The sequence below is a fragment of the Pholis gunnellus genome (genome assembly GCF_910591455.1).
Source record: "Pholis gunnellus genome assembly, chromosome: 9".
In the NCBI taxonomy this organism is placed as follows: Eukaryota; Metazoa; Chordata; class Actinopteri; order Perciformes; family Pholidae; genus Pholis; species Pholis gunnellus.
The window spans coordinates 5968367-5992134 of NC_136535.1; the positions used below are offsets into that span (position 1 = coordinate 5968367).

Below are 23768 nucleotides of genomic sequence, written 5' to 3' on the forward strand. Positions count from 1 at the left end.
TAATGTTCCTCAACATACCTCTTCACATGTTGCTCAGTCAGCACAGCAGGTAATTGCGAACATTTCAACGTGAAAAGTAAACAGAAAGGACACAAACAAGGCCAACCTGATCCTACTCTTTGCCTTCCCCAAGGCGGCTGCATCTTCTGCTGCTACTCCTTCTGCTTCAACCTTCGCACTCTTCCTCTGTTTGAATTTGGGGAGAGAAAACTCAACGTCTACGTCACTCATCTCCAGCCTGGGGGGCGTTCCCTCTATCACCAGCTCCTCTCTGCGCTTCTCTTTCAGCCTCTTCAGACCAAAACGACCACCTCTCTTCTTCTTCACCTTGAACGGCTTGCTGCCCTTCACACTCTGACACACACAAGAATAACAAGAGGGTTAGTCAAAGGCCTGAACATTTAGTATGGTACTATCTGTTGAGATGCTGTCTTTATGAAGTTTGATCAAATGAACAACTGAAAGTATTTGGAAACTACGAATACGTTTTAAATTCAATTTGAGGCTGTGACCTGTTGGACTAAATGTTTATATTATTTCTAAGCAATGGAATTCAGTATTTTTGTTTGCAATGTGCAACAAAACCCCGTAAAAGTATTTTGGCTTTTAGTAAGGTAATGACCAAAGTCTGATTATGACAAACATAAAAATTAAATTTGATCTAAAACAAAACAATTCAGTTGAGAGACTGCATAGCACATAGAAATACAGAATATATTTGATTACCATTTTGGCCAGCTTGGCTTTGGGACCTTTGATCTCCACACTGGGAACTCGTGGCCGCACGTAGACCTCGGCTTCAGGGATGGTCCTCCTCAGCTGGAAGCTGACCTTATACGGCTCCGCACACTGAAGGATTTTCAGAGCGTCTTCATACTTTACGTTGTCGAAGTAGACCTTGGCACTCAGCAGCTGGTCACCTTCACACAGAGAGCATTATCAATGACTATGTCCAGTGTTAAATCCTGTCAAAGTCATTTATGAAACTGGGGGTTGGGGTAAAAATTGAAATTCTAAACAATCTGATGTATATTTGGTATCCTACACACACTAGCATTATATAGGAATGGTAGTGCGGTAGTGTCCTGCATCCAGCGGTGAGTAGAATAGCCAAAAACTGCACTAATGAAGTACATTTATAATAACAAGTACCAGTGGTGGAAAGTAACTACTTGTATTCAAGTACTGTACTTCTACAGTTAAGAGGCAAATATTGTACTTTCTACACCACTACATGTTTTTGATAGCTTTAGTTATTTTGTGGATTAACATGCTGGGTGTTGTCAGAGGTAAAACAGGCTTGACAATTTAAACCAGAGAGGACAGCAGATCACTGCTTTTGAGCCTGCTGTTACTCTTTAGGGAGAATGAATGCAAGAAATCTTTAAAATAACTACTTTAGTAAGAATATCTGCTGAACAATCTTGACTTCTTTCATATCATATTCACATGATTGACATTTACCAGACGGTCTGGTTTAGGTTCAAGGAAAGGAAGTGAACATACACCAGTATTTGTAATTATTCGATATGTCATTCTTAGCAACATATCCTCATATCTTACGAAAATGTCACTCCTCATTTTTCGTGCAATTTCCTACAAAAGTCCAGCAACATGCATCATCCGCTCATTACAAGCAATCTTTTCAAAATGAACTCCCATCTTCACAGGAAACAACTTAATTAGATTTAGGCAACAAAACCACTTAGGTTCAGATAAAGATCATGAAATAGTTAGTTAGCCTCAGGTAACAAAACTACTTTGTTTTAGGAAACGATCGTCGTTCACGTTAAAATGTTCTAGTTACAAAGTTGACCTCTCGTTTCACACCGGTCACGAACAATGGCCTCTTGGCTGAAAGACCGGATCAGGTGATAGCACCACATCTGGGTCTCTGCAGTTAAAGGAATACTTTCTATAAGTCTATAATCTTACTAAAATCATGTGAACACGGTAAGCCTTTGTAACACCCACAAAGATTCACCCAAATAAAGCATAAAAAGAAAATCATAAAACAGCAAACAAAAATCATCTAACAACAATGGGGCACATTTCATATAATCATTAAGAAATATTATAAAAGTATGGCAATGGCACATCTCAAATAAGAATATGAGGAAATATGAGGAAAAGCTGACATTTTTAAATAAAAGGTCTAATATGAAATACTCATTCAGGCTCCATGACTAATTACAAGATAATGTGATATTAAATCATTGTCAATTAAATACAGGTGTGTTGACTTGTACTTGAGGGGGACCATCTATGGTTGAAATGCTGTCCACACAATAGAAGTAGTATGTGTTTTTTCCTCACCCATATTTTCCTTTCTATTTCACCCTCTTCGAAGTCTTTATTATAGTCTAAAAAAAGCGTAAACACCAAACACACTGACTTGCTACTGTCTGTCTGTTCAGTGCCGCTAATGTTCACTGCCCCCCGGTGGTCACAATGAAGAACTTCAACACTGCGTTCAATCGTTGCTAGCACAAAAGTGCTTACTGTGCGATTATAGCAAATAACAACAGTAACATCATTATTAGAAAAATAAAATACTTAAAGGTTGTTTTAATGAAAGCTTTTTGCTCTGGAGATCATGCTAGCGGTCGGTTGAAATGATTCGATGCACATGTATTGAACTTTGCTGCCCCCCAGTGGTCAGATTGGGGAACTACATCATAGAAAAGCGTCAAATTAGACGTGATAATATGACAATACTTCCGGTATTACTTTCAAAAGTAAATGTGACCGAATTTAATGAAAAAGTCTGACACTTTATTGGTAGTAACTAAAGCAGAAATTGACATGACACAAAAATGGCCACTAAACTTAAGCAATCTGAATAAAATGTAACGGATAAAATCGCAAAATTAAATGCATTTCTAAATATTGCTAGTCGTCACAGCTTGAGACTACAATCACACATACAAACATTAATTCTCCTTTTTCTTATAATTCTTTAGATTTATCAACAAGGTTATTCACAGAGTTGACGGTTTAAACACAAAGATTTGCGACTGTCTGTCACACCCTTAATGACTATTATTCCCAAATATTTCATTCTTAATATCCAAGAATACTATATTGATGATCAGTTTTGGTTTGCAAATGGACACACACTCACCAAAGCGCTTGGCAGTGTACATGTTTTCATATTGAAGCACCGAGTATGTTTCCTATAAGTAATACAGCAGGTACCTTCCTGAAGACTGAGATGCTTGGCGGCTGGTGAGTCTCGGAGGACATCTTTCACAAAGATCCCTCGCTGTCCTCCACCAGTCACACTGTAGCCGCTGGCTCCGGCCTCCGCCTCCGTCTCCACCACGATTTCCACGGATTGAGAGGCTTCCTCCACACACTAACAGACACGCATACAACTTTTAATGGCACGACTTTTAACAAAATCAGGCCCAAGACAAACTTTTTAGTTCCGTTTTGTTTTGGTCTGTCTGTGGTTAGACAGATCTCAGACTACCGTAGTTGTTGCAGTAATACTTTAGATTCATATTTGAAGATGAAGCCCTGATTTCCCACATTTTGCAGAGTGTCATGTCATCAACTCACCAGGATAACCTGACCAAAATGTATTATGTATTCAATTTAATGGCTTTATCAACTAAACTCTAGAGTGACTAGATAACTCGGTCAGCATTTCTTAGCAGCAGATGTTTCTTTTTTTAAGTATAAATTCACTGTTCTTATTCCTGTGCAGCATAAAGTAAGTGTCTGATCCAAATCACCAGGAACACTGAAGATTTACACCATTTGTCTGAATTATAAGTGAAGAATTTAAAACATGTGATTCTGTGGATGCATAAAAATAATAAATAAATAAATAAAAACATCAACAAATAAGAAATTGAATGCTCTTCTGTCTTGCATTTCACTTTTGTCTGTTCTGGGTAAATACAAAAAATGTTTTAAATGCACGAGGGCTTCAACTGTGTTTTATATCTGGTTTCACTTGAGTGAGTGCTGAATATACCGTAGAGTTATTTGTCACTTCACACTTTACATCTGAATCCATTTGATCCATTAAGCTGTCACGGAGGAAAGGTCACTCTATTCTTGGATTACATCCACTTTTTCCAGTGACTGAGCGAAGGAATAAACTCGAACCATAAAAGGAAACAGTGAACCTTATCAAGCAGTGGAGTGACTTTGTGTGCATCGCCGTTCCATCGCCTTTAACAATAGTTATGGTAGTTAAAGCCATGATCTCCAGTTGCTGATCAACCACGCATACAAACTAAAGTAATCAATATTTCATTCTTTATATGAACAGTGTTTATCAGACTGCTGCTTACTGTCTGTTCGTTTGTGGGCTCTGAGTCCATCTCTGCTTGGGCCAGTTGGCAGGTGGACTCTCTCAGATGACTTCTCTTCTGACTCAGCACCTGCTTCAGCTCTGCATGGAGCTTCTCCTTCTGCACCTGCACACAACGCAGACAACGCAGACGGGGGTGAGATGATGTGCAGTGTGGCTGGATGTCAAGAGGCCAAGAGAACAACACGGAAACAATCAAACTATGGTCGAAGAAGTGAGGTTTAAATGTCATCAGCAATAATTATTTGGGTTTATTGCTTTTACCTTGAATCTCTTGAAAACTCTACCCTCATTTCTTTAATATATCCACTGCTGGTCAATCTTATAGGATTACAATTATTAAAATGAAGATGGTGAAAGTGGTTTTGACAATGATCTTTTTTTTTTTTATTCAAGTTCAAACTTAAATTTTTAATTTTACAGTTTATTATTCAAGTTCTTTCCTTTTCGGTAATATTACAATATATTTTAATATTTGAACTGTTGTTTTTATTTTGTAATGCACTTTGAGCTCCAATTAGCAAGTTTGTTATCATCCTTAATTTCATAAAATATCGAGTTTACAGCGAGGTGTTACATTTGAAAGCCATTAACTTTCAACTAAACAAATGTTATGTAATACAATTTGTAGTATTTCTGTAAAATTTGTTTTACAGAAAGTTCAGGCATTCATACATTCATGCATCTCTATAATGAATAGTGTCACAAAATAAGGGTGGTGTATTATCTCAACAGGAATTATATTAATGTTTAGTAGATGTTTTACAATGCTCATGTTCCCTCCATCCCTCAGCGTGTGTTGTTTCAACATGCCTGTCAGCTACACTGATGTTTCTGTTGGACACCAGCTTTGCTTCACAAGTGCTAACGTTTTACTTTTCAGTCCATGAATGTGGGTCGGAGTGTTTACACCGACACCTGCAGCTGGTTTCAGATCTGCCACATTTACAAGCTTTTTGTTGTTGACTTTGGTCCCAGCAGCTGGCGGTCACCTGCTGCACCATGAAAGGGTCGCTGAGCTCGGAGAAATGAAAGGTTGTTTATGTGCTGGACAATGACCTCAGCAGATCGGGCCTGGACTATTGTGATCCGGTTTGTATGGGTCTGCCTGGTGGCGGCTGGGGTCACAATGTCAGTCCCAATGCAGGTTCATGTAGAAACTCCTTCAGCTCAGACTATAGCGGGGCCTCCGGCAGAGACCAGCCCGCCGCAGACAGACCCAGATCCAACTTTGCCGCTGCCTTCGACCTGCAGTCGGAGCTCTGGTGGGAGATGGAGAGCTCCACGCCCAGCAGCAGTGGCTACCCCTCCGGTCAGGAGCAGAGCTCTGTTTCGATGCTCCGCCCATATTACTGGGCTCGCTGGAGGGAAGGCAGGGGCAGGGGAGATCCAGAACCAGGTCTGCGTGGGGCAGACTGTCAGACCCCTGCTGCAGCAGAATGAGAGGTTTTCTAAAGGGTATCTGGCATTTGAAAAAATGGCCGCTTCAATCCACAGGGACCATCAAAATCAAAGCAACATGGAAGTTCCTCGTAGTATTGTTAAAAAATGTAGCTACAGCCAGAAGCCGGTAAGCTTAGCTTCACATTCAGACTAGAAACCGGGGGGGGGGGAACAGCTAGCGTAGCTCCGTCGAAAAAGGTAACAATTTCCACTTACGAGCATGTCTAAAGCTCACCTGTTAACATGACATATGTTTGTTTAATATGCACACAAATGTGAAAACAGGCATGTTGACATGTTACAGGGAATTTCTTGTTCGGGAGCAGTGGCTTCCTGGAGTGTTGGTTGTGAGGTTGTCAGGCTGGCGAAGAGGCTAAGCTAAGCTAACCGGCCAAAAGAAGGTTGTTTGACCAGTCAGAGCCACCGTCCGTGCAAACACCAAAGCACGAAGCAATAAAGAAATAAAGAAATAAAGAAATAAAGAAATAAAGAAATGAAGAAATAAAAGAATGCATAGATGTGGAATTTAAAGAAAGATAGTGGCAGGGGATTGGAGAACAACTTGGAATTGGTCACAAAACACAGGAGGTGCAAAATATTAGACAGCAGTGATTACACTATAGTCAGCTAAATGATAGCTTCTCGCTAATGTCAATCATTCGTTAGCCCTGGAGTAGTGCTATCCATCATTTTGCGAATTTGCGCAACAAAGAGAACAATAAAACACATCGAACTCTGTGTGTAACAATTTTTGTCATTTAAAACGCATACAAAAAAACTTGGTGTGCAATTGCCTTTCCTCAAATAAGCATATTTCCTCAAATGACAAATATTCCTTTTAAGGGACAACAGTTTTTTTTACGACTTAACTACATTGTTCTTTCAGGCGTGCCCCCATAGTACTGCATGTTCAACCTACACAACCAAGTAATCCTTCCAGCTACTGCAAGACTTGAAAATCCTTCAACACCACGTGACCTGGAATTTCATTTCATTGCTTTTTCTTCCTGAGACGTATTTCTACACACACTTATGGGCACACTAACATCCCTGCAGATGCATGCATGTGTGAATGGGTTCCCTGGTATGTGTGTGTGTGTAGCAGTCTTTTAATTCATGTATTGTGTGTGTGTGTGTCTCACCACTCTCTCGGGGCTCTCCTGTTCGTCTGCGGAGCCGCTGTGGTGAGGGTTGCGTTGTTGGGCGGAGGGGGATCTGTTAGAGGGGGGCGACCGCCTCTTGTCTTTCACCTGCACACCCCACACAGCAGAAGATGGCGTTAAGTCACTTTGAAACATTCAAGAAGCAACGTTTTTTTTCGGTGAGGTTTTGGCCTTTAACTTTAACTAACAAGATCATCTGGGCCTCCAGCTTTGCACCGCAGCTTCTGGGAGACTCTAAAGCACACAGGGGCCTGCAAACGTGAATTTATTTTACAGCAACCGCTGACATTCTCGGCTCCAGTGGAGCAACCGGAGAGAAGTGGAGCTCCAGGCTCCCCAGGTTTGAATATAAGTCACGGTGTGCATGTGAGGTTAAGGCAGCTTGAAAAAAGGAAATACAAGCTGTTGTACTCTGAGGTACTCTGTATGCTGAACACGCTTCGCTACCAACCCAATAAAACTTGAGGATGTAGTCATGAAACTTCAGTCAGAGCACAGAGGCAGCAACAATACGCCTTTTTTTTTCTATCTCTGAGGAAGTTCAACTTATCGTCATCCTCTGCAGATGATCGATGGTCTTCCTTTACGACTGAATTCCTTTTATCTTTCTGAGTTACTTCACGATTTGGGACATTTGGGTAATTATGTCTCTCCTTTATTTCATTGAATCTATATAATAATATAGATCCTCCAGAAGTGTTAATATCATTATTATCGTGAGTTTTTATTTGTACTGTGTGTGTGTGTATTTGTTTTCTTCTTTCTTTACCTCTTACCTCCTCTCTGGAGGAAACACGTCATGTCCCAGCCTCCCACATCTCCTTCCTCTAACGCTTCTTAAACCCTCGCATGGTTAATCTTGTAAAAACATCCTGTCTTAGTGCTTCACCTGTTGTCTGGCCGCCATGACCTCCGACTCTCACCAACAACACGTTTACCGGAGCAGATTGTGAGCTAAACTCCTTAAAAGAACAACTGATATTATTATTCCTTTCATGCTTTTCAAAAAGACTTATGAAGATTCATTATCGACAACCAAATATCTAATTCTTAAACCTTTTTGACGCACAGTGGCTGTAACAGTTACTGTGTGAAAATCAATAAAAACACACTCCCTGTATACCAACACACACATACACACTAAACCTAAAGCTAGACTGATTTAGCACCCTGTATATGGAGTTAAGCTCACATTGAAATAATCCACAACTCTCTTCATGAAGTATAACGAGTGTAATAATGCACTACATTTGAAACATTAGCAAACACGGTAAAGTAAATTATTGTGCAGAAAAACAAACGGCGACGTCTGTCAACGCTCATTTCAGTCATCAAACAGCAATCCCATGAAAGCATCGCTCCACTGAGCTAAAAGTGTCGTCCGCACATTCAGAGCTGAAGTGTAGCGTGTTGCTACTGTGTGAAGGACAGATGGCGCTTTTAAAAAGGGATTGAGAACACAAATAAAACATGTATCATGTCCTTCTCAGTGAATACTGACACAGTGTTACGGCTCTCACTAAAGAACATTGTCAGTAGCGCGGTTGGTTTGTGTATTTCATGAGCAGAGGGACGTCTGTGTGTACTTACGGCTTGATCTCTGGTCTGGCTGAAAACATGGCTGTCCTCTTGGTCTCTGTCAGAGTCTGAAACAGAAAAAACAAAAATAATTCTGTTTGTTCTGTTTTTGCTTTTGGGTAATAGCTTAGTGCTTATCTAGTTTGAGTCAGTGGACATGATTAGGGCCCTCATCATATTGCGTATGAGAGTCATAAAAAATAGTAATGAAAGCCATTTCCTGAACTGGCTCAATGAATTTAACTTGACTCAATTCAATTAATTCATTCAATTCGATTAAACACTTGTTCAATAACCTCAAACTGCTCAATAAAAAAAGACAGAAATGAGGCGTATAGAAAAAGGAATAGTTGATCATGTTGCTCTAACTGTATACTATGATGGTTTTCTTACAGTGTGTTGATTTTCATATCTTCTACATCTTTTCTTTAGTCTGCCCTTGTGTTGCCTATGATTCTTCATCTCAATCACTTATTTCTGAAACTTTGAAAAAATGTCTCTGAGGATCTCAGCATTTAGAGTGATTGTTATACTTTTAAAACAAATTAAATAAAATATTAAAAATAAAATCAATATAACATTGTGGATGTGCTCCACTGCTGCGGACATTTTACTCTGGGGTCAGTCTGAAATGGTCACACTTTCAATACATTTTGTTTCAACGGACATTTGCTACATAGAGTCGACGGTAAACGCAGGACGACATCATCTAAACAGGACTGGATCATCTAACAATAAATTAGCTCCAGTAGCATTCCTAAAAAGGTGTGTTCATGACGGGCGGGTGCATGTGGACTTTTAGCGTCTGCTATCGTGACATGGGTCGTCAGTCTGAAGCTCCCGGGACGGCGGTCTTTAGATTCTTTCCACAGTCTTGGTCATGCCTCTGCACCGGCTACCCGAGCCCAAACCATCCAAAGTCTCCAAAAAACTCCACTCAAACCCTTTTAGGAAACCAGGGATACTCATGGTTCACACGGCATCTACTGCACGTCTGTCCGTCCTTGGAGAGGAATCCCCCTTCAGTTGTTTTTCCTGAGGTTTCTTCCATTGTTTTCCCTGGTAATGTTTTTTGTTGAGGTATTTTGTCCTTATCGAAGAGTTGAAAATGACAGAGTGTCGTGTACAGATTGGAAAGCCCCCTGTTGTGATTGCAGGCTGTATGAATAAAAAGGACATGACTACTCAAAATGCCCCAAAACATCCATGACAGTACATTGTTGAAACAACCAAAAAAGTAACTATACGAATTTCAATTTAGATAAACATTATTAGCAGTACTACTATTTGAAAGTCCAGTTGACTGTCTCCCCCAGGAAACAGAACGTTATATGAAACAGTGAAGAAAAGAAAAAGAAGCAGTAAGAGTAGGATTGGTTTTATATGCAGGAGCTAGGTCTTTAGAGCAGAAACCAGAAGAAAATTCCAGTGAAACCACTGAAAACAACAACAGCAGCAGCAGCAGCGGCGGCAACCAGTTTACCATGTCCTGAACTAAATATGTTAATTAAAGTGATGCCAGGAGACAAATAGTACACTGTCTCACTAAAAGAGAGCCACCCAAGACAGATACCCAGAAGGCTGCTGCCATAATGTCTTAAAACTGACGGAAGTCAATCGCAACAGATACAGCGCACCACCGTGTAAAAGATGCTCGCTAATTGCTGCGGCCAAATACAGTAAAGCGGTCCAGACCAGGACAAGACCGATGACCAGATTCCATGGCTAGCTTCCTGATGCTTTGATGTCCACTCAGACATTCAAGGTTGCCAGACTGGCTATCTATCCACCAGTCACCACCGAGAGACGATGCGAGCTATAAGAGCAGCCAAGATGCCAGCAGCAACCGATTAAGCAGAGTCCGCAGCTCCAATGACAAAAGCGTTTAAATCACATCAGCTGGTAGAGAGTACATTTAAGACTTTGTTATGTAAGAAGCCATTGATTTAACTGATGGGTTTTCTGAATGTCTTCATGTGATCACTTTTGTTTTTAAATGCCTCAGCTGAGCTGTGTGTGTGTATTTGGGAGAAAGCCCATCCGTGTGTTCGGACGTCTGGATTGTCAGCGTGGATGTCGTGCCTGTGCGGGTGGGTCGGAGGTATCTGGTGTCCAACAGGTCACAAGAACACATAACACACATTCCTTCTGCCCCGCCGTCAGTGTATCAGTCACAGAGGAGCGGAGACGGGCGTTCATGGAATAGAAAATGTTTCGGAGAGATGGACCCTTTGCACATGGAGTGATACGCTCTTAAGTGATGAGAACGGAGACACCAAAAGCCTCTCTGAGCTCCTGGTAGATCACCAACTCTGAGCAAGATTTGGCGGTTGCGGTTTCTAAACACAACATTCAAAGTCGGCCCCTCCTCCTCGACTCAACGAGTGTTTACGGCGCTCGCCAATACTACAAATTCACTGTGGATTTGGAAAGGGCTCTGTTCACTTGGAGTTTCGCCTCGCTGTGTTAGCGTTTTTTCAGTGCTGTGTCCGCCATTTTGTAGCTTCCTCTTGGATGCGTGCTTATCTGGCACCTGGTTGCTACGTTTTAAAAGAGGTTGACGCCCAGAAACATCCGAACACCGCAATATAAGTACATTTAGACGTCTGTATGAAACACGCTGAGCTTGCAACTAACTCCAATGCAAACAAATCTGTGTCATTATAATATGCTCAAGTGGTTTTGTTGCCTAGACCTAACTGCCACCATTTCACAACATTAACCGTGCATTACATCAGCCATGCCCCTTTCACTGAAACCATTCAACGTTTTACAACGTGAACCACGACTGTTTCTCGTTATTTACATGCTTCAACGTTAACCGCGACGTTACGGGTCACGAAAATCACGTGTTAATCACAACTGTTTCATGTTAACCACGACCATTTCATGTTAAGCACGTGTAACGACGTTTTACAACGTTAGCCACGTGTTACAGCACAAAAGGCCGCAGTCTTCTGCCCAAGTCGCAAAATATCTAAATATCTAAATATCTACTTCTGGACACTGAGCATATCCAGATGTTTTACCCACCCAAAATAAAAATCTACAAATAAGAAATGGTACAACTTAATGTTCTGTGTGCTATATGATATGATAAATTGGAAAAAAAAAAAGAATTCAGATTTTTGTGCAGATCATTCAACAGTAAATCATACATAGTTTAGATATTCGGACACATTTAGTTTGACAAGCAAAGTTTGGGTCACATACTGACAGAGTTGTTCAGTGTTGTTGAGATCCAGGCTTTCAGCCATTATTTTTGTGCTGAGTGACTGGCATTGAATCAGTGCTGCAACAACAGGTGTGACCGCTGCCGCACTAATGTCCTCAAAGTGGCGGTCAGAGCAAATGAGCACTGCTGTGTTTCATTAACCTACAGTAAACTCAACAGTGACAGTAATGGACGACAACGTTGTCTGTACATTTTGTATCCACAAAAAGCAATATCTTTAGTTATCAGTAGTAGTAGTTTTTTATCAAAATGGAAATGTTCTCGATGCTAAAGGTCCTCTTGAAAAAAACGGAATATTTCAGTTAAAGTCAAAATAGGATTATCAGCTAGAGTTAGACTTGAGCACCTCACAGCAGCTTTAAACTGCAGCTCTGTGGGACGGGCGGACAGACGGCAGCAGGTGGTTGAGGTGGCACTCCCTCAACGGAGAGGAGGAATGGAGGAATGGTAGGGGAGGAGGAGATGAAGATTTGAAATGCCTCGCAGCCCAGTCTTATTATAGATCAGACTCACACACCTGCAGGCCTCCACACGCCTGATGACTGCCCAGATCCACATGTAGCAGAATATGTAACAGTGGGATTCTGTATCACTCTCCATCACAGCCAGTTGAGGTCGCAACAGCCGTCCTGTCCTAATGTAATACTGAGTGGGAATGAACTGCAGGTTTTATCTAACTTCAACTGGTCCTATAACTTTATTTGAAATAGCAAATACGTATGTATCCCAGTCCCAGTAATTCCTGTAGTTGACCACGACCCTCTCTGTATAAATTAAATAATAATCATCTGTCCAATTGGTATGAAACGTTTCTTAATACTGTATAAGATGCAGAGCAACCCGCTTATACTGTATGATCCAAAGCAGCTACCATTCAGCTCCAGAGTCTCAGTTCTTGCTGCCTGACTGCTCTCACAATGAATTTGAAGATCGGAGAAGAAACCAGAGAGCAGAGCTTGTCGGTGCCGTCAGACCCTCTGCAGTCTGTCTAACAGGAGCTGGATTAAGTCGTCGTGAGTAGATTTGATAATGCAGGCGGGCTTGTTAGTGAGGTCACAGAGCGGAAAAGACAGCTTAAAGGAGTACCTCACCCCAAAATGAGCATTTGCATATCAATTGCTCACCCCGTTTTACCTTGAATTCGTGAAGAAACTGTTGTTTTTCTTGCATGAAGCGTCAAGAAAAGGAGAAAAGTCTCGATGAATTTTAACAACACTGAAACTATATCAAAACATCCGTTAACTAACTCTCACACAACTTTAAACTTTCACAAAAAAAAAAATCCTTTTTACTGTTTATGTTAGACTTAAATGCAATCAGTGATGTAAACATTTCTTTCTGCATGACCGATGGTTGCAGCTACTGATGAGTTTCAGGAGTCAGTAGAGAACAGAGATGAGGAGAGATCTTGTGATGTGGCCATATAAAGAAAAATGTACAAACTGTCTTATCTTCCTTAGACAACCTTTTTGTTAAGGTTCAGGAAGGATCAATTTCACTGTGAAAGAAAGCAATGTTGCTGGTATAAGAAACAGAAACTGGAACAAGATCCCGGACTTGAGAGTCCATCCCTCCCTATCAGACAAGAGCGTCAATACTGGATCATTCTCCAAAGTTCCAGCATGAAAATAATTCCTTCGGACACCAAAGCTTTGTGTGCTTAAGGTCCACACGACCGTGCCCTGTTTCTATGGTGGCAACGACGGTAAGCTACTCCCACATCACTTGCACAACTGCAAGAAGTCATCCGTCAGGAAATCGTACGCGTAGTTCAATCAAAGAGCCAAAACAAATGTTTATCTGGTGAGGACAGTGCAAAGCCCGGCTGACAGCGTCTGTCCGGGAAAGTGACGGTGTGATGTGAGCTGAATATTTTTTGTTGTCCTGCTCTTATTTACAGCAGCAACCCTGTGAAACTGACCCTCTCGCTCTAATCCTATTAAGTTAATGATGTTATAGTTGGATCGGAAATAGCAGGACTCCAGCGTCAGGTGTCCACCCAAAGAAAACAACCACACATCTACCCTTTAAAAAGTGGACATTTCTTTGACGTAACACAGTGAAGGACAGCTGGGGATGTGAGTTTGTGATTTATTTGTGGATTGAATTATCAGCAGACGCCAGATATAGGAAAAAAAATGGTTTTCTCCTCATGTGCTCGCACGAGAGTACACACACACAGAGGAAATACCACAACACTTTTTCACAATTGGTGGCAGCCTGAGTACAAAACACAAGCCGTATTGGATCTAATTTTGGGAGAGTCACAAGAGCGGAGGAGGGAAACTGTTTCTATTCCAGAGACCAGACGGGCTGAAAATACATCAACAAAATACATCTGTTCTTCAAAAACACACTGCTATTCAGAAATCAGTATCGCTAGTTTATTCTGAGAGCAGGAACACTGATAATTTAGCAGAGGCAGTATATTGATTTATTTTCTTTTTAAATTAATGAATTGTTTCTTCTGTTCCACACTTTCAAAGAACTGTATACAGATTGATTTATCGGCTTGTGCATTGGATGGAGTTTGCCAGAAGGCAACATGCAATATGTATCTGCATTCACATGCACGGAGCCACAAGGTAAGATCAATTGAAAATGTGTGACAATTTGTATTGCCTGTATGAAGAGCAGAATGATGTCATCACAATGATATTTGAAGAGCAGCATCCAATAAGCAATAGGCTTTAGGAACATGGGCACAGAGATGATTGGACACATGGGATGAGGTCAATGGAAGGGAGTCATGGGACATTGTGGGGACAGCAGAGGAAAAAAGGCAACATGTGACACAAAAAAAAGCCGGAAAAGTGAAAGGAGATTGCCTAATTATTTGGTTGTAAAAATGTTTTAGCTGGAAATGAATGTGTACAAGCGGGATAACTTCCTCTCTCTCATAGATTTTCTATAATTATTCGCCAACACAAATGAAGCACCATCCAATCATCACCATGACGTCAACACGTCTCCAACATATGAATATGTTCAATATCAAGCACATGTTGGCAGTATCAAAGATAGATCACAGTTAAAGGTTCAGTTCACCCAAATTACAAAAAAGTAATTTTCCCATTTAACCAACTATTGTCTATTAGACATTGGGATAGTTGTGGTGTTATTTGGGGAGGTTTCTACCTCCCCCGACACACAATGAAGGTGAAAAGAATTTCACTTATTTATTAGTAACTGCAGTATTGGAGTGTTTACAGTGAGGTCTGTGTATAATTCAAACTAACATGGACGGCATATCTGTTCTGGAGAGACACTCCACTCGCTTAACTTTAGACAGATACAGAGAAGGTCAGTTTACTTGCCATGAGGAGTGCTACTCAGCCTGTAAAAACAGTTACATCATGTCTTGGAATTTTTAATGGATGGGTTTACATGATGGAACGAATAATAATAAGTCTGCCAATGAAAATGAACACTTTTATACAAAGGGAGACTTGCGTTACGCTGTATCTAACCAAGTGAGATCGGGTGTGGTAACAAAACTGTGGTATCATAATGGAGGACCACCGAAAACAAAATGTTTATGTTCATCTGTAACGAGGTTCTAGACTGTCAACCAATCAGATGTTAGTAAAACATGATATATTGATGTGGCATTTTTATGGTTTTATTTGTTAAATCATCATACATATATATGTATACGTATGAATGTATACATGACTGTGGCTCAGTGGTAGAGCAGGTTCGTCCTTCAATCAGAGGATGGGCGGTTCGATCCCCGGCTTCGCTAGTCCATGTCAATGTGTCCTTGGGCAACACACTTCACCCCAAATTGCTCCCGCAAGCTGTGCCTTTGGTGTGTGAATGTTAGTTAGTCCTGATGGGCAGGTGGCACCTTGCATGGTAGCCCCTGCCATCAGTGAATGGGTGTGAATGGGTGAATGATGACATGTCGTGTTAAAGCGCTTTGAGTGGTCGGAAGACTAGAAAAGCGCTATACAAGTACAGTCCATTTATACATTATACAATATTATCGATGGACAAAGTGTGCTGCCCCACTACAGCAGGAGAGGAGTGAGAAAGCCTGTGGACTTCAGTGGCTACAACAGGACACTGACACACCAACATTTAGGCTGCGCTCTGTGAGCCTCTTTAGATAAAAGCACCAAACAGCATAATGTTCAAGATTAGTGTGATAGATCCCAGCATGTCTCCTGGCAATTTGAGACATCAGACAAAACCAGACACACCCTCTGGCGTGGGGCTCTGGACAGGAAATGTCTCCACACAAACAGGAAACAGAGATTTTCTCAACAGATATCTCGGCACATGGTGAGAGACATCACAAGTTCATTTGAGGATAAAAAAAATGTGCCACAACTATGAACTGTTTTTCTCAGTTTGGGATTAAATTAAATTCAAATTCATTAAATCTCAGATATTAACTGTTATTGCGCCCGAGCCACTTGTTTACACGAGTCTTCCTTCCTGAAAAGTCGTCCCGTCTTCTCTCTGTGTACTCTGAGGGAAGTTCACCCTCGTACAGACGTCAAGCACCGTTTCCTCTCGAGAGCTCCCTCCTGAACTGCCCAATCGACTCTTCACCCTACTTCCTGGTCTAAAATTAACCACACCCACAACGGCAACCACCACCACCCAAAGTCTGTCGCCAGGAAACTGCTATCATCGTCCATCATTTCAGCTGTGACGCCAGCTACTCTCAGCCCATCGCACATATCATACCTGCTGCTTTTGCGTTTCCCACACATCTTCCTGCAAGAAGTTACCCCAAAATACTACTTATACTTATATCAGAGTGTCCACAACAACAAAATGCCACAAGAGTTTGACACCTATGACTTTATTTGCAGCATCAGACCTGTGGTCCTTGTGACAGTCTGCATGGACAGAATTAGAGGAGAGTTCAGTTACTGGCCTCCATTTAGACAAGCTGGAGTAAAGAGCGGTTTGGCAGCTACCATTACTATGATGGAGAGACATCAACAACTTATTAAAGCGTCTAATATGCTGAGAGCATACAACCACAGAAAATGAATTACATAAAAACAACAGCTAGATTCTGCAGCCAAACTTCTGTACTTATAATTGCGTTGTGTAAAATGTACATTCAGGTAACTGGAATAATTATTACGTTGAATAGAATATTACAGCAATCAAGTGTCAAAAGATCATAAAAAGAATCGCAATACAGTGAGGAATCTGACGGCCCTCAGAACCGTATAGTAGCTTCACAGTATTTATGTAATTTTGTCACCGTATGAATTGTTTACCACGTAGCTCACTGCTGCCTGTTGACTGTCTGTGCTAAAGCTGGCACGTTCAGTGGAATTTCAGTAGCTGACATTGCAAAAATAATGATTAATATTGGGTTTTAAGCTCAGTATGATACTGATACAGTTGGACTCTAATCAATTAGTTGAGAGCAATAAATCATCTTCAGCATAAAACAGTATCAATCCAAACCTGTTCTCCTAAACTAATGGAGATATCTGTTTTAAGGAGCTAAATGGGAATATTTGGTTCTCACTCCCAACTCGTCATATACCGGCGTTTTGGTCGGTGCCCCTCGCCATCAACTAACTCCAATGTAAACCCTCCCGCAGCATTAGTGGATGGTAAGAGCATGTGACGTTGTATACAGTGTGTGAGCGTCTGCTCAGGGCGGGTAGGAATTTCGCCTAGGAATGCAGTGTTCGTGTCCCGTGTGAAACTAAAAGCAAAATGTTGATATTTTGTCACCCGAGTCACTAGCCGCGTGAGTCGTTAGTGTCGTAACTCACGTGAGCCGCTAAATTAAAGTCAACTTCAACCACGCTATTTTTGTCCTGAATCTAACTTAGTGATTTTGTTGCCTAAATCTAACTTCCTGTGGAGATGGAAGATTATTTTGAAAGGACACGAGTGTATACTGACACGCTGTTTTAACATGTTGAAAATGAAGGGGTACTAGAGGGGTGCCTACTGCGCCGCTCCCCGATGCCAAGGGACGCCGGCCAAGCGTCAGTATTTGACGAGCTGGGAGTGAGAATGTGTTGTGAAAGTAGAAGCTCTTTGGTATACATTTGATATAATGTAAGCACCAGTATCGGTGGCCCAAATGTGACCCAGTGCATGCATTCTGTAACCCCGGATCCACTCATGTTGATGGTGGTATTCCTTCACAGAGTGGATGTGCTTTGGCTTGAACCTCACCCACTTTGGGCCAACATACATACCAGGCTGGTGGAGCTGCAGTGTGGGGGGGCAAACAGATCCTATGACCATCACACTGCAGCTGTCGCCGGTGTGTAACATTCAGACAGGGGTTATTTGAAATGAGCGCGTACTGCTACAAGCGGCTCCGTCAGCTCCGCCACTTCAACTTATTTTTGGACGCTATTATCATGAGAAATTTGTGCTTTTCTCTAAACGTCGTGGTACTTGTGGTGTTGTCCAGTGTCGGGGGGGCCTCACCCACCTGGCATACCTAAAGTTTTAAGTAAATGCTACGAATAATTTTCAAGTGTTATTTGACCCGGGTCACGTTACAAAACACTCATATAAACTTTGAGTCATAGTGGCATGCCACACTGAAAATAGTTCCCGTGAAGCTCAGTGAATACTCAAGTGTTTGTAACCAGCAACTGGCATGTTGGAATAAACACAAGCGACAGCTGTCTCACTAAAAGTGTCTTTGCGTTTTAAACAGCGCGCTATTGTTTTGCTCTCCCAATGTCAGCAATGTGGAGTCTGCAGGCTGCTACATAAACTATTCTGCAAAGCTCCCCGAGCTGCCCAACGTCGAAGCAACTATTGAAAAAAAAAAGGTGGTTCCTCAGGCTGATTTAAAAGTAAATGCACAGGACCAAGAGCAACAAAGGTATGGCCTGCTGAAGATGCATGAATACTGCTGCTACTCCAGAAAGTGAGCCATCAGAACCCCTTTTCGACTGTGACTTCAATCACTTGACATCCCTCTCTGCACAGAGCAACACCGCAGAGCCCTAGACTTCGTTAAACCACATCCATCCAGCCTACCTTAAGTCTCAGCCTCAGCGTGCCTCCTCCAGCGGTTCAAAGGTGACAGACCTCCACCTGCGGAGCTTAAATCTCAGCCACTCTCTCTCTCTGTTCTTCTCTTCCCTGAGACTCCCTCTCCCTAACGTTCACTTCCTGTCTCTCCTCGGCTGCTCTGCTTCACTTGTTCTTGGTATTTTTTTAATCTGTCCCCCCTCGATCTATCTAAAGCCTTTGCCCCTTGTCACCAGTCACCCTGTTGCTCCCCTCACTGAAGCCTCAGGCCTGGCCCGAGCCCATGGCATCTCCAGGAGGGACGCATCCAGCTGCCTGATTGGCCCAAAAGTGAATAGAGATGCCCCCATATTAGGGCAGCGAGAGGCGGGGCTGCACGCCTGTGATAAAGGAGGGAGGGGGAAGAAGATAACAAAGTTTGTGACATAGACTCTCTGTCTGAGGGGTGAGACCACAGACTGTTTCTCTCCCAGCATGCCTCAACAAAAAACACGGTTTTATGAAATCCATCACTTTCCGTATCTGACAATTTTGGCACTAATAATAGAGCTGTGCTTGTAGGTGACTTGAACTGTCTCATGGCATATCTTTGCAGCTCTAAAACAAAATTGGTACATTGATTTTAAATGATCTGAGGCCAAGTGTTTTTTTTCCTTTTGCAAGAGATCAGAGATCAACTACACGGACTCCTCTCCCTGTTTCCAGGAGGAATTTAAAAGTGATATAGCAGTGAACGTTTTACAAATAGACCTGGCTACAGCAGCAATATTTACATAATGATAAATCACTTTCAAATGCAGACATAAGGCTAAAAAAGCTCAAAGGTCAGCCTTTCTACTTAGGATAATGCTCCTCCTCATCTACCATCCAACTGTATAATGCTGAGTTTGCATGAATGAGTGCCAAAGTGACTTAATCTCGAAGTTGACCAATAGGGCAGCTTCCAAAAATGTGCTGTACTCTGTTACTCTACACGTAGACACAGGGGCTTTCTCACCAGTAAGCTGTCTGTTGGTGATTTGGATCTGAACGTCCCAGATGAGCGATCTAACTTCAAACCTGGAAGCCAAAATAAACCAGAAGACTAATAAAATCCCAACGCTCTTCAGATGCCTGGATGAGCGTTCCAACAAGCGATGTTGTCGGGATCTCAAATGGCCTAAAATAGGAACAGCAGGCATCTCATTTTCTCATTTTAGAGAAAACGTGTGACTCTTTCTTTCAGGGGAACGGCGGCTGCTGTTGTGTGTTTGTGCGTGTTTGTCGGCTTGTCTTTGTATATTCCATGTCTGCATTTCAACATGTCAGTGCATATCTGTCTGTATATATGTGTGTGTGTCTATGTCTGCTTCCCCTCCCTGTACTTACAGATGATTTGTAGTAAACCAACTGCTGGCAAGCCATAGTCCTCTCTGAGCAGAGGCATGTAAAAGCCCCCCCCCACCCCTCCCACTGAGGAGCTAGACACCCAGGATGGAAGAGACTCAAAATGACTGCACAATGTGATGATTTTGCGTCTCTTTGTAGTTGTTTTGCATCTTTGTGGTCGTTCTGTGTCTCTTTCAAGGACACTTCAGCAGGACTTATGCTGGTGACACTGAGGGCTTGACCCACAGGCGTTAACCTCACATATGCTGTCTATAGGCTCATACTCAGCACCTGCCACCCAGTGGAAAAAAAATCAAGGTGGCACTAACGCGCACAAAGCAAGACACAATTTCACACTCACTGAGGGGAAATGAAGCGAGGAGGTGTTCACTCCAGTGGAAGACACTGTAAAGTAATCCCAAACTGTATGACGCATAGATGCCTGCAGATTCTATAAGTGATTGTTAACAGCTGTGAAAATGTCTTATTATTTATTGATTTAGACTACCGACTGAGATTAAACTCTAAAGAAGACGTTAGTGGGGCTGGCAGCCAAAACCTCGGAATAAAATGATTAATATACAGCATGAAACAATAAAACATATTCTGATGTAAAGTCTGAAGTGCTGAAAGGAAGACAACTGATCACTGAAGTCAGTGGACTAAAAGAAAAGTCAATCCAAAACATTAAAGCGTCTGCACACCCGTGCTGGTTCCACTGAATCTCTTCTAAAAGGAGCGCTGACGCTGGATTTGCTCCTCATTCAATTTCTACGAGTTGTCAGACAAAATAAGCAATCTGATGTCACCAATATGAACCACTAATGTCAGCTTTTCAATCAAGTTCATGGATTCACAATGAACTTGAACACACCCATAATACACCGTCACAAGGGTTTTTACTTTCGCTCTACCTCTTCTCTGGACTGTGCGTTGGTACAAACCCAAACTCAACTTGATTGACATCATAGAGCTGGACAGCCTCCAACTTTGTCCTTCTTTATTGGTTTAATAAATCCGGCGTACTTGCATTATTCCCACCATCATAGCTCCACCAAACTACACAACTTAGTTGCCAGACTGCGTTTTTTGAAACCACAGAATACGTTGAATGTCAACATTTCACATCAGCTTTGTATCACGTTTGCAGAAGCACACAATGCTACGTGGTTAATGCTGTGAAACGATTCCTTGGGTTTCGGCATCAAAGCTCGTTAAGGTTAAACAAAACATCATGGTTTGTGTCAGAATAACTAACACTTAACTAATAATGAGAAGCTAGAGTAATTTAACCTACCACCCTGAGCAGAGACTCTTACGCAACGCTACGTAACAACTTAACGTAACAAGCCTAAAGTCAATGCTGAGTTTTGGTTTCACATGGGACCCAAACAGCGGTCACCTGGGTGAAAGTCCCGTTATTGTTTAACCCATCCACCACCCCTCTCAATGGCTATACTCTTCATTATATTCATTATACCATATAACCTTCAATAATGGTCACTCCTACTACGTCACTTGCTCTGACCGAAAGCAAAAATCAGCAAAATCCAACATATTCGGGGTTTGCAGATATGTACAATGCCAAAAAATGTTCCTGCCGACTCTGCCGAACTACAACCTGAGCAGAGTTCTGATTAGCCAAAATACAGGAAAACAGCTGCATGGGTGTGCAGATCCTTTAAGCCTCTATTCAGACCGGGGCTTTAGAAAGCACATTCAACTGCAGACCAATGCTCCTGTCACGGCCCCCCCCCCCCCCATGGACTTAGTACAACACGTACCCAGCCCACAGCCCTACATTAGAGCGATGGATGTGTCCCTTGCCAGAGAGCCGTGCAGGGGCAGGTGGGGGTGATGGTGTGGGTGATGGGGGGGGGGGATGCTGTCAGCGCAGATCAGGCAGCTAGCACTGTGTCAGCTAACATGGTCATTGTTGCACTCCAGCTCCCGCACAAAGCCAGGATTTAGATACGGGGGAGGCCTGGGACCATGAAACAAGGGCTGGGCCGGACAGGGGAGGGTTGGAGGGTGAGAGAGATGGAGAGAGGGAGAGGTATCTGTTTTTCTCTCTCAGTGAAGGAACTGAACTGATGGATTACATGCTCTTTTATTAAAACCAAAAGTATCACTGTCAAGTTAAAACCGCAGCAACGTGCTCATATGACATCGGATGGGAGCTCGGCAGACACTCACAGGAGTCTTTGAATGTGTGTGATTGGCGGGAGCGAGGATAGTCAGGGAAGAAACAAACTTGGGGAGCTAAAGGAGGACTGTGGAAGAGTAGAGTGGTGATGGAGGGATGAGGATGGGTAGCTCGGTTGGCATGAGGTCCCACCAGACCGCAGCTATGCCCTCGTCGACGCTTAAATGGGCCAAGAAACTGGAGCAGGTTGCGCGTTACACTGAAAAACATGCCGGGTCTGAGAGTCTACACACAACCTGTGCTTTTGCCTTTAAGCAGCCATAATTATGTTTGTATGTATACATTTATGCTTCTCCTGGAAGAAAGGTGACATTTTAAACGTGGTTGTTTACACCAAAAGTGCCACAAACGGTTGAGTAAAGAACGAACAAAGAAAGCTCAAAAGAGGTCCAAACCCTGGCTTCTTTCTCACGTATACGCACAGCGGACCAGTCACAGTGTAACGTGGGTGTAAGTGTCAGCTCATTGGTTTCAGAATGGTTCAGAAATGGTCGGACATATGGCCATAGAAACATGCTGAGTAGGGTTTTTTCCCAAAGCTGTTCGACCATCCAACAAGCAAACTGGTGCCCCCCCCCCCCACACATACACACACACACACACACACACACACACACACACACACACACACACACCAACACACACAGAGGAAGTAGATCGCTCAAAATCCTCAGCTCGACAAGATAAACTAAACAGTTTTCAGTGACACAATGCTCACTTCCTCCCTGGGCTTCGCCCTGACATGCGACTGAACGACCTTTCTGTGTGCTGACCTGACCTCTGGGTATTAATAGAGATGAACGCGAGGAATTCATTTCTCCAAACGCTACAGCATTTGTGGTTTATTGTACGATTTCTACAAAATATAAATGCAGTGGGACTGTCTTATCTGCGCTGATTGAGATCATGTCTTCTCTCAAGCTTCAAGTGTCCAAGCTGTGGTTTCTATAAGAAGAGGAGGCTGATTGAGAAAAAAGTATGGATATTTCCCATTAAACAGCTGAAAACGCTGTCCGAAGAAAAATGGGATCATCAACTGATTGAATGTGCTGCCAAGAGTCTTCATCTCCTTTTGACTAACAGTAAAAAATGGGATCAGGAAAGTTATAGGGATATTGAAATTGATTCAAATGGCTGTTTAATGGTACTTTTAGCCTTTTAGTTCAGTATTTTGGTTTCCTGGCAGCACATAAAACCATCAACACCAAACCTCCTTTGACGAACTGAGTGTACCCTCAACAGACAGCAGACACAGCAACTAGCTGACGAACAAAATCCAAAAACTTCTAGACCAATATTTCTCAGATAGACACCAGAGCAAAAAAAAAACTAACAAAAAAAGCACTGAATATTAGATTTATATACATTACAAGATGTTTGCGAGTGACTCTGGCTACCTAGCATAGCTGCTAATAGCTAACAAGACACCACACCTCTCAGTTAGCTATTACAAACCTCGTC

General features: G+C 42.3%; 1 protein-coding gene across 4 annotated transcripts in view; it reads right to left on the minus strand.

Annotated features, from left to right (window-relative positions):
- The window catches only part of prx (periaxin), a 36514-nt gene extending 17545 nt beyond the window's left edge, over positions 1–18969 (minus strand). For all 4 annotated transcript variants that reach the window (XM_079166146.1, XM_079166147.1, XM_079166148.1 and 1 more), the window contains exons 1-7: positions 18740–18969; positions 8524–8579; positions 6913–7020; positions 4308–4433; positions 3199–3358; positions 727–920; positions 107–354 (exon numbers count right to left, since the gene is read on the minus strand). In XM_079166146.1, coding sequence (XP_079022272.1) covers positions 107–354; positions 727–920; positions 3199–3358; positions 4308–4337 — 632 coding nt within the window. In that variant the 5' untranslated portion in view covers positions 4338–4433; positions 6913–7020; positions 8524–8579; positions 18740–18969. The remainder of the gene's footprint in view (positions 1–106; positions 355–726; positions 921–3198; positions 3359–4307; positions 4434–6912; positions 7021–8523; positions 8580–18739) is intronic.
- Positions 18970–23768: the final 4799 nt, after the last annotated feature.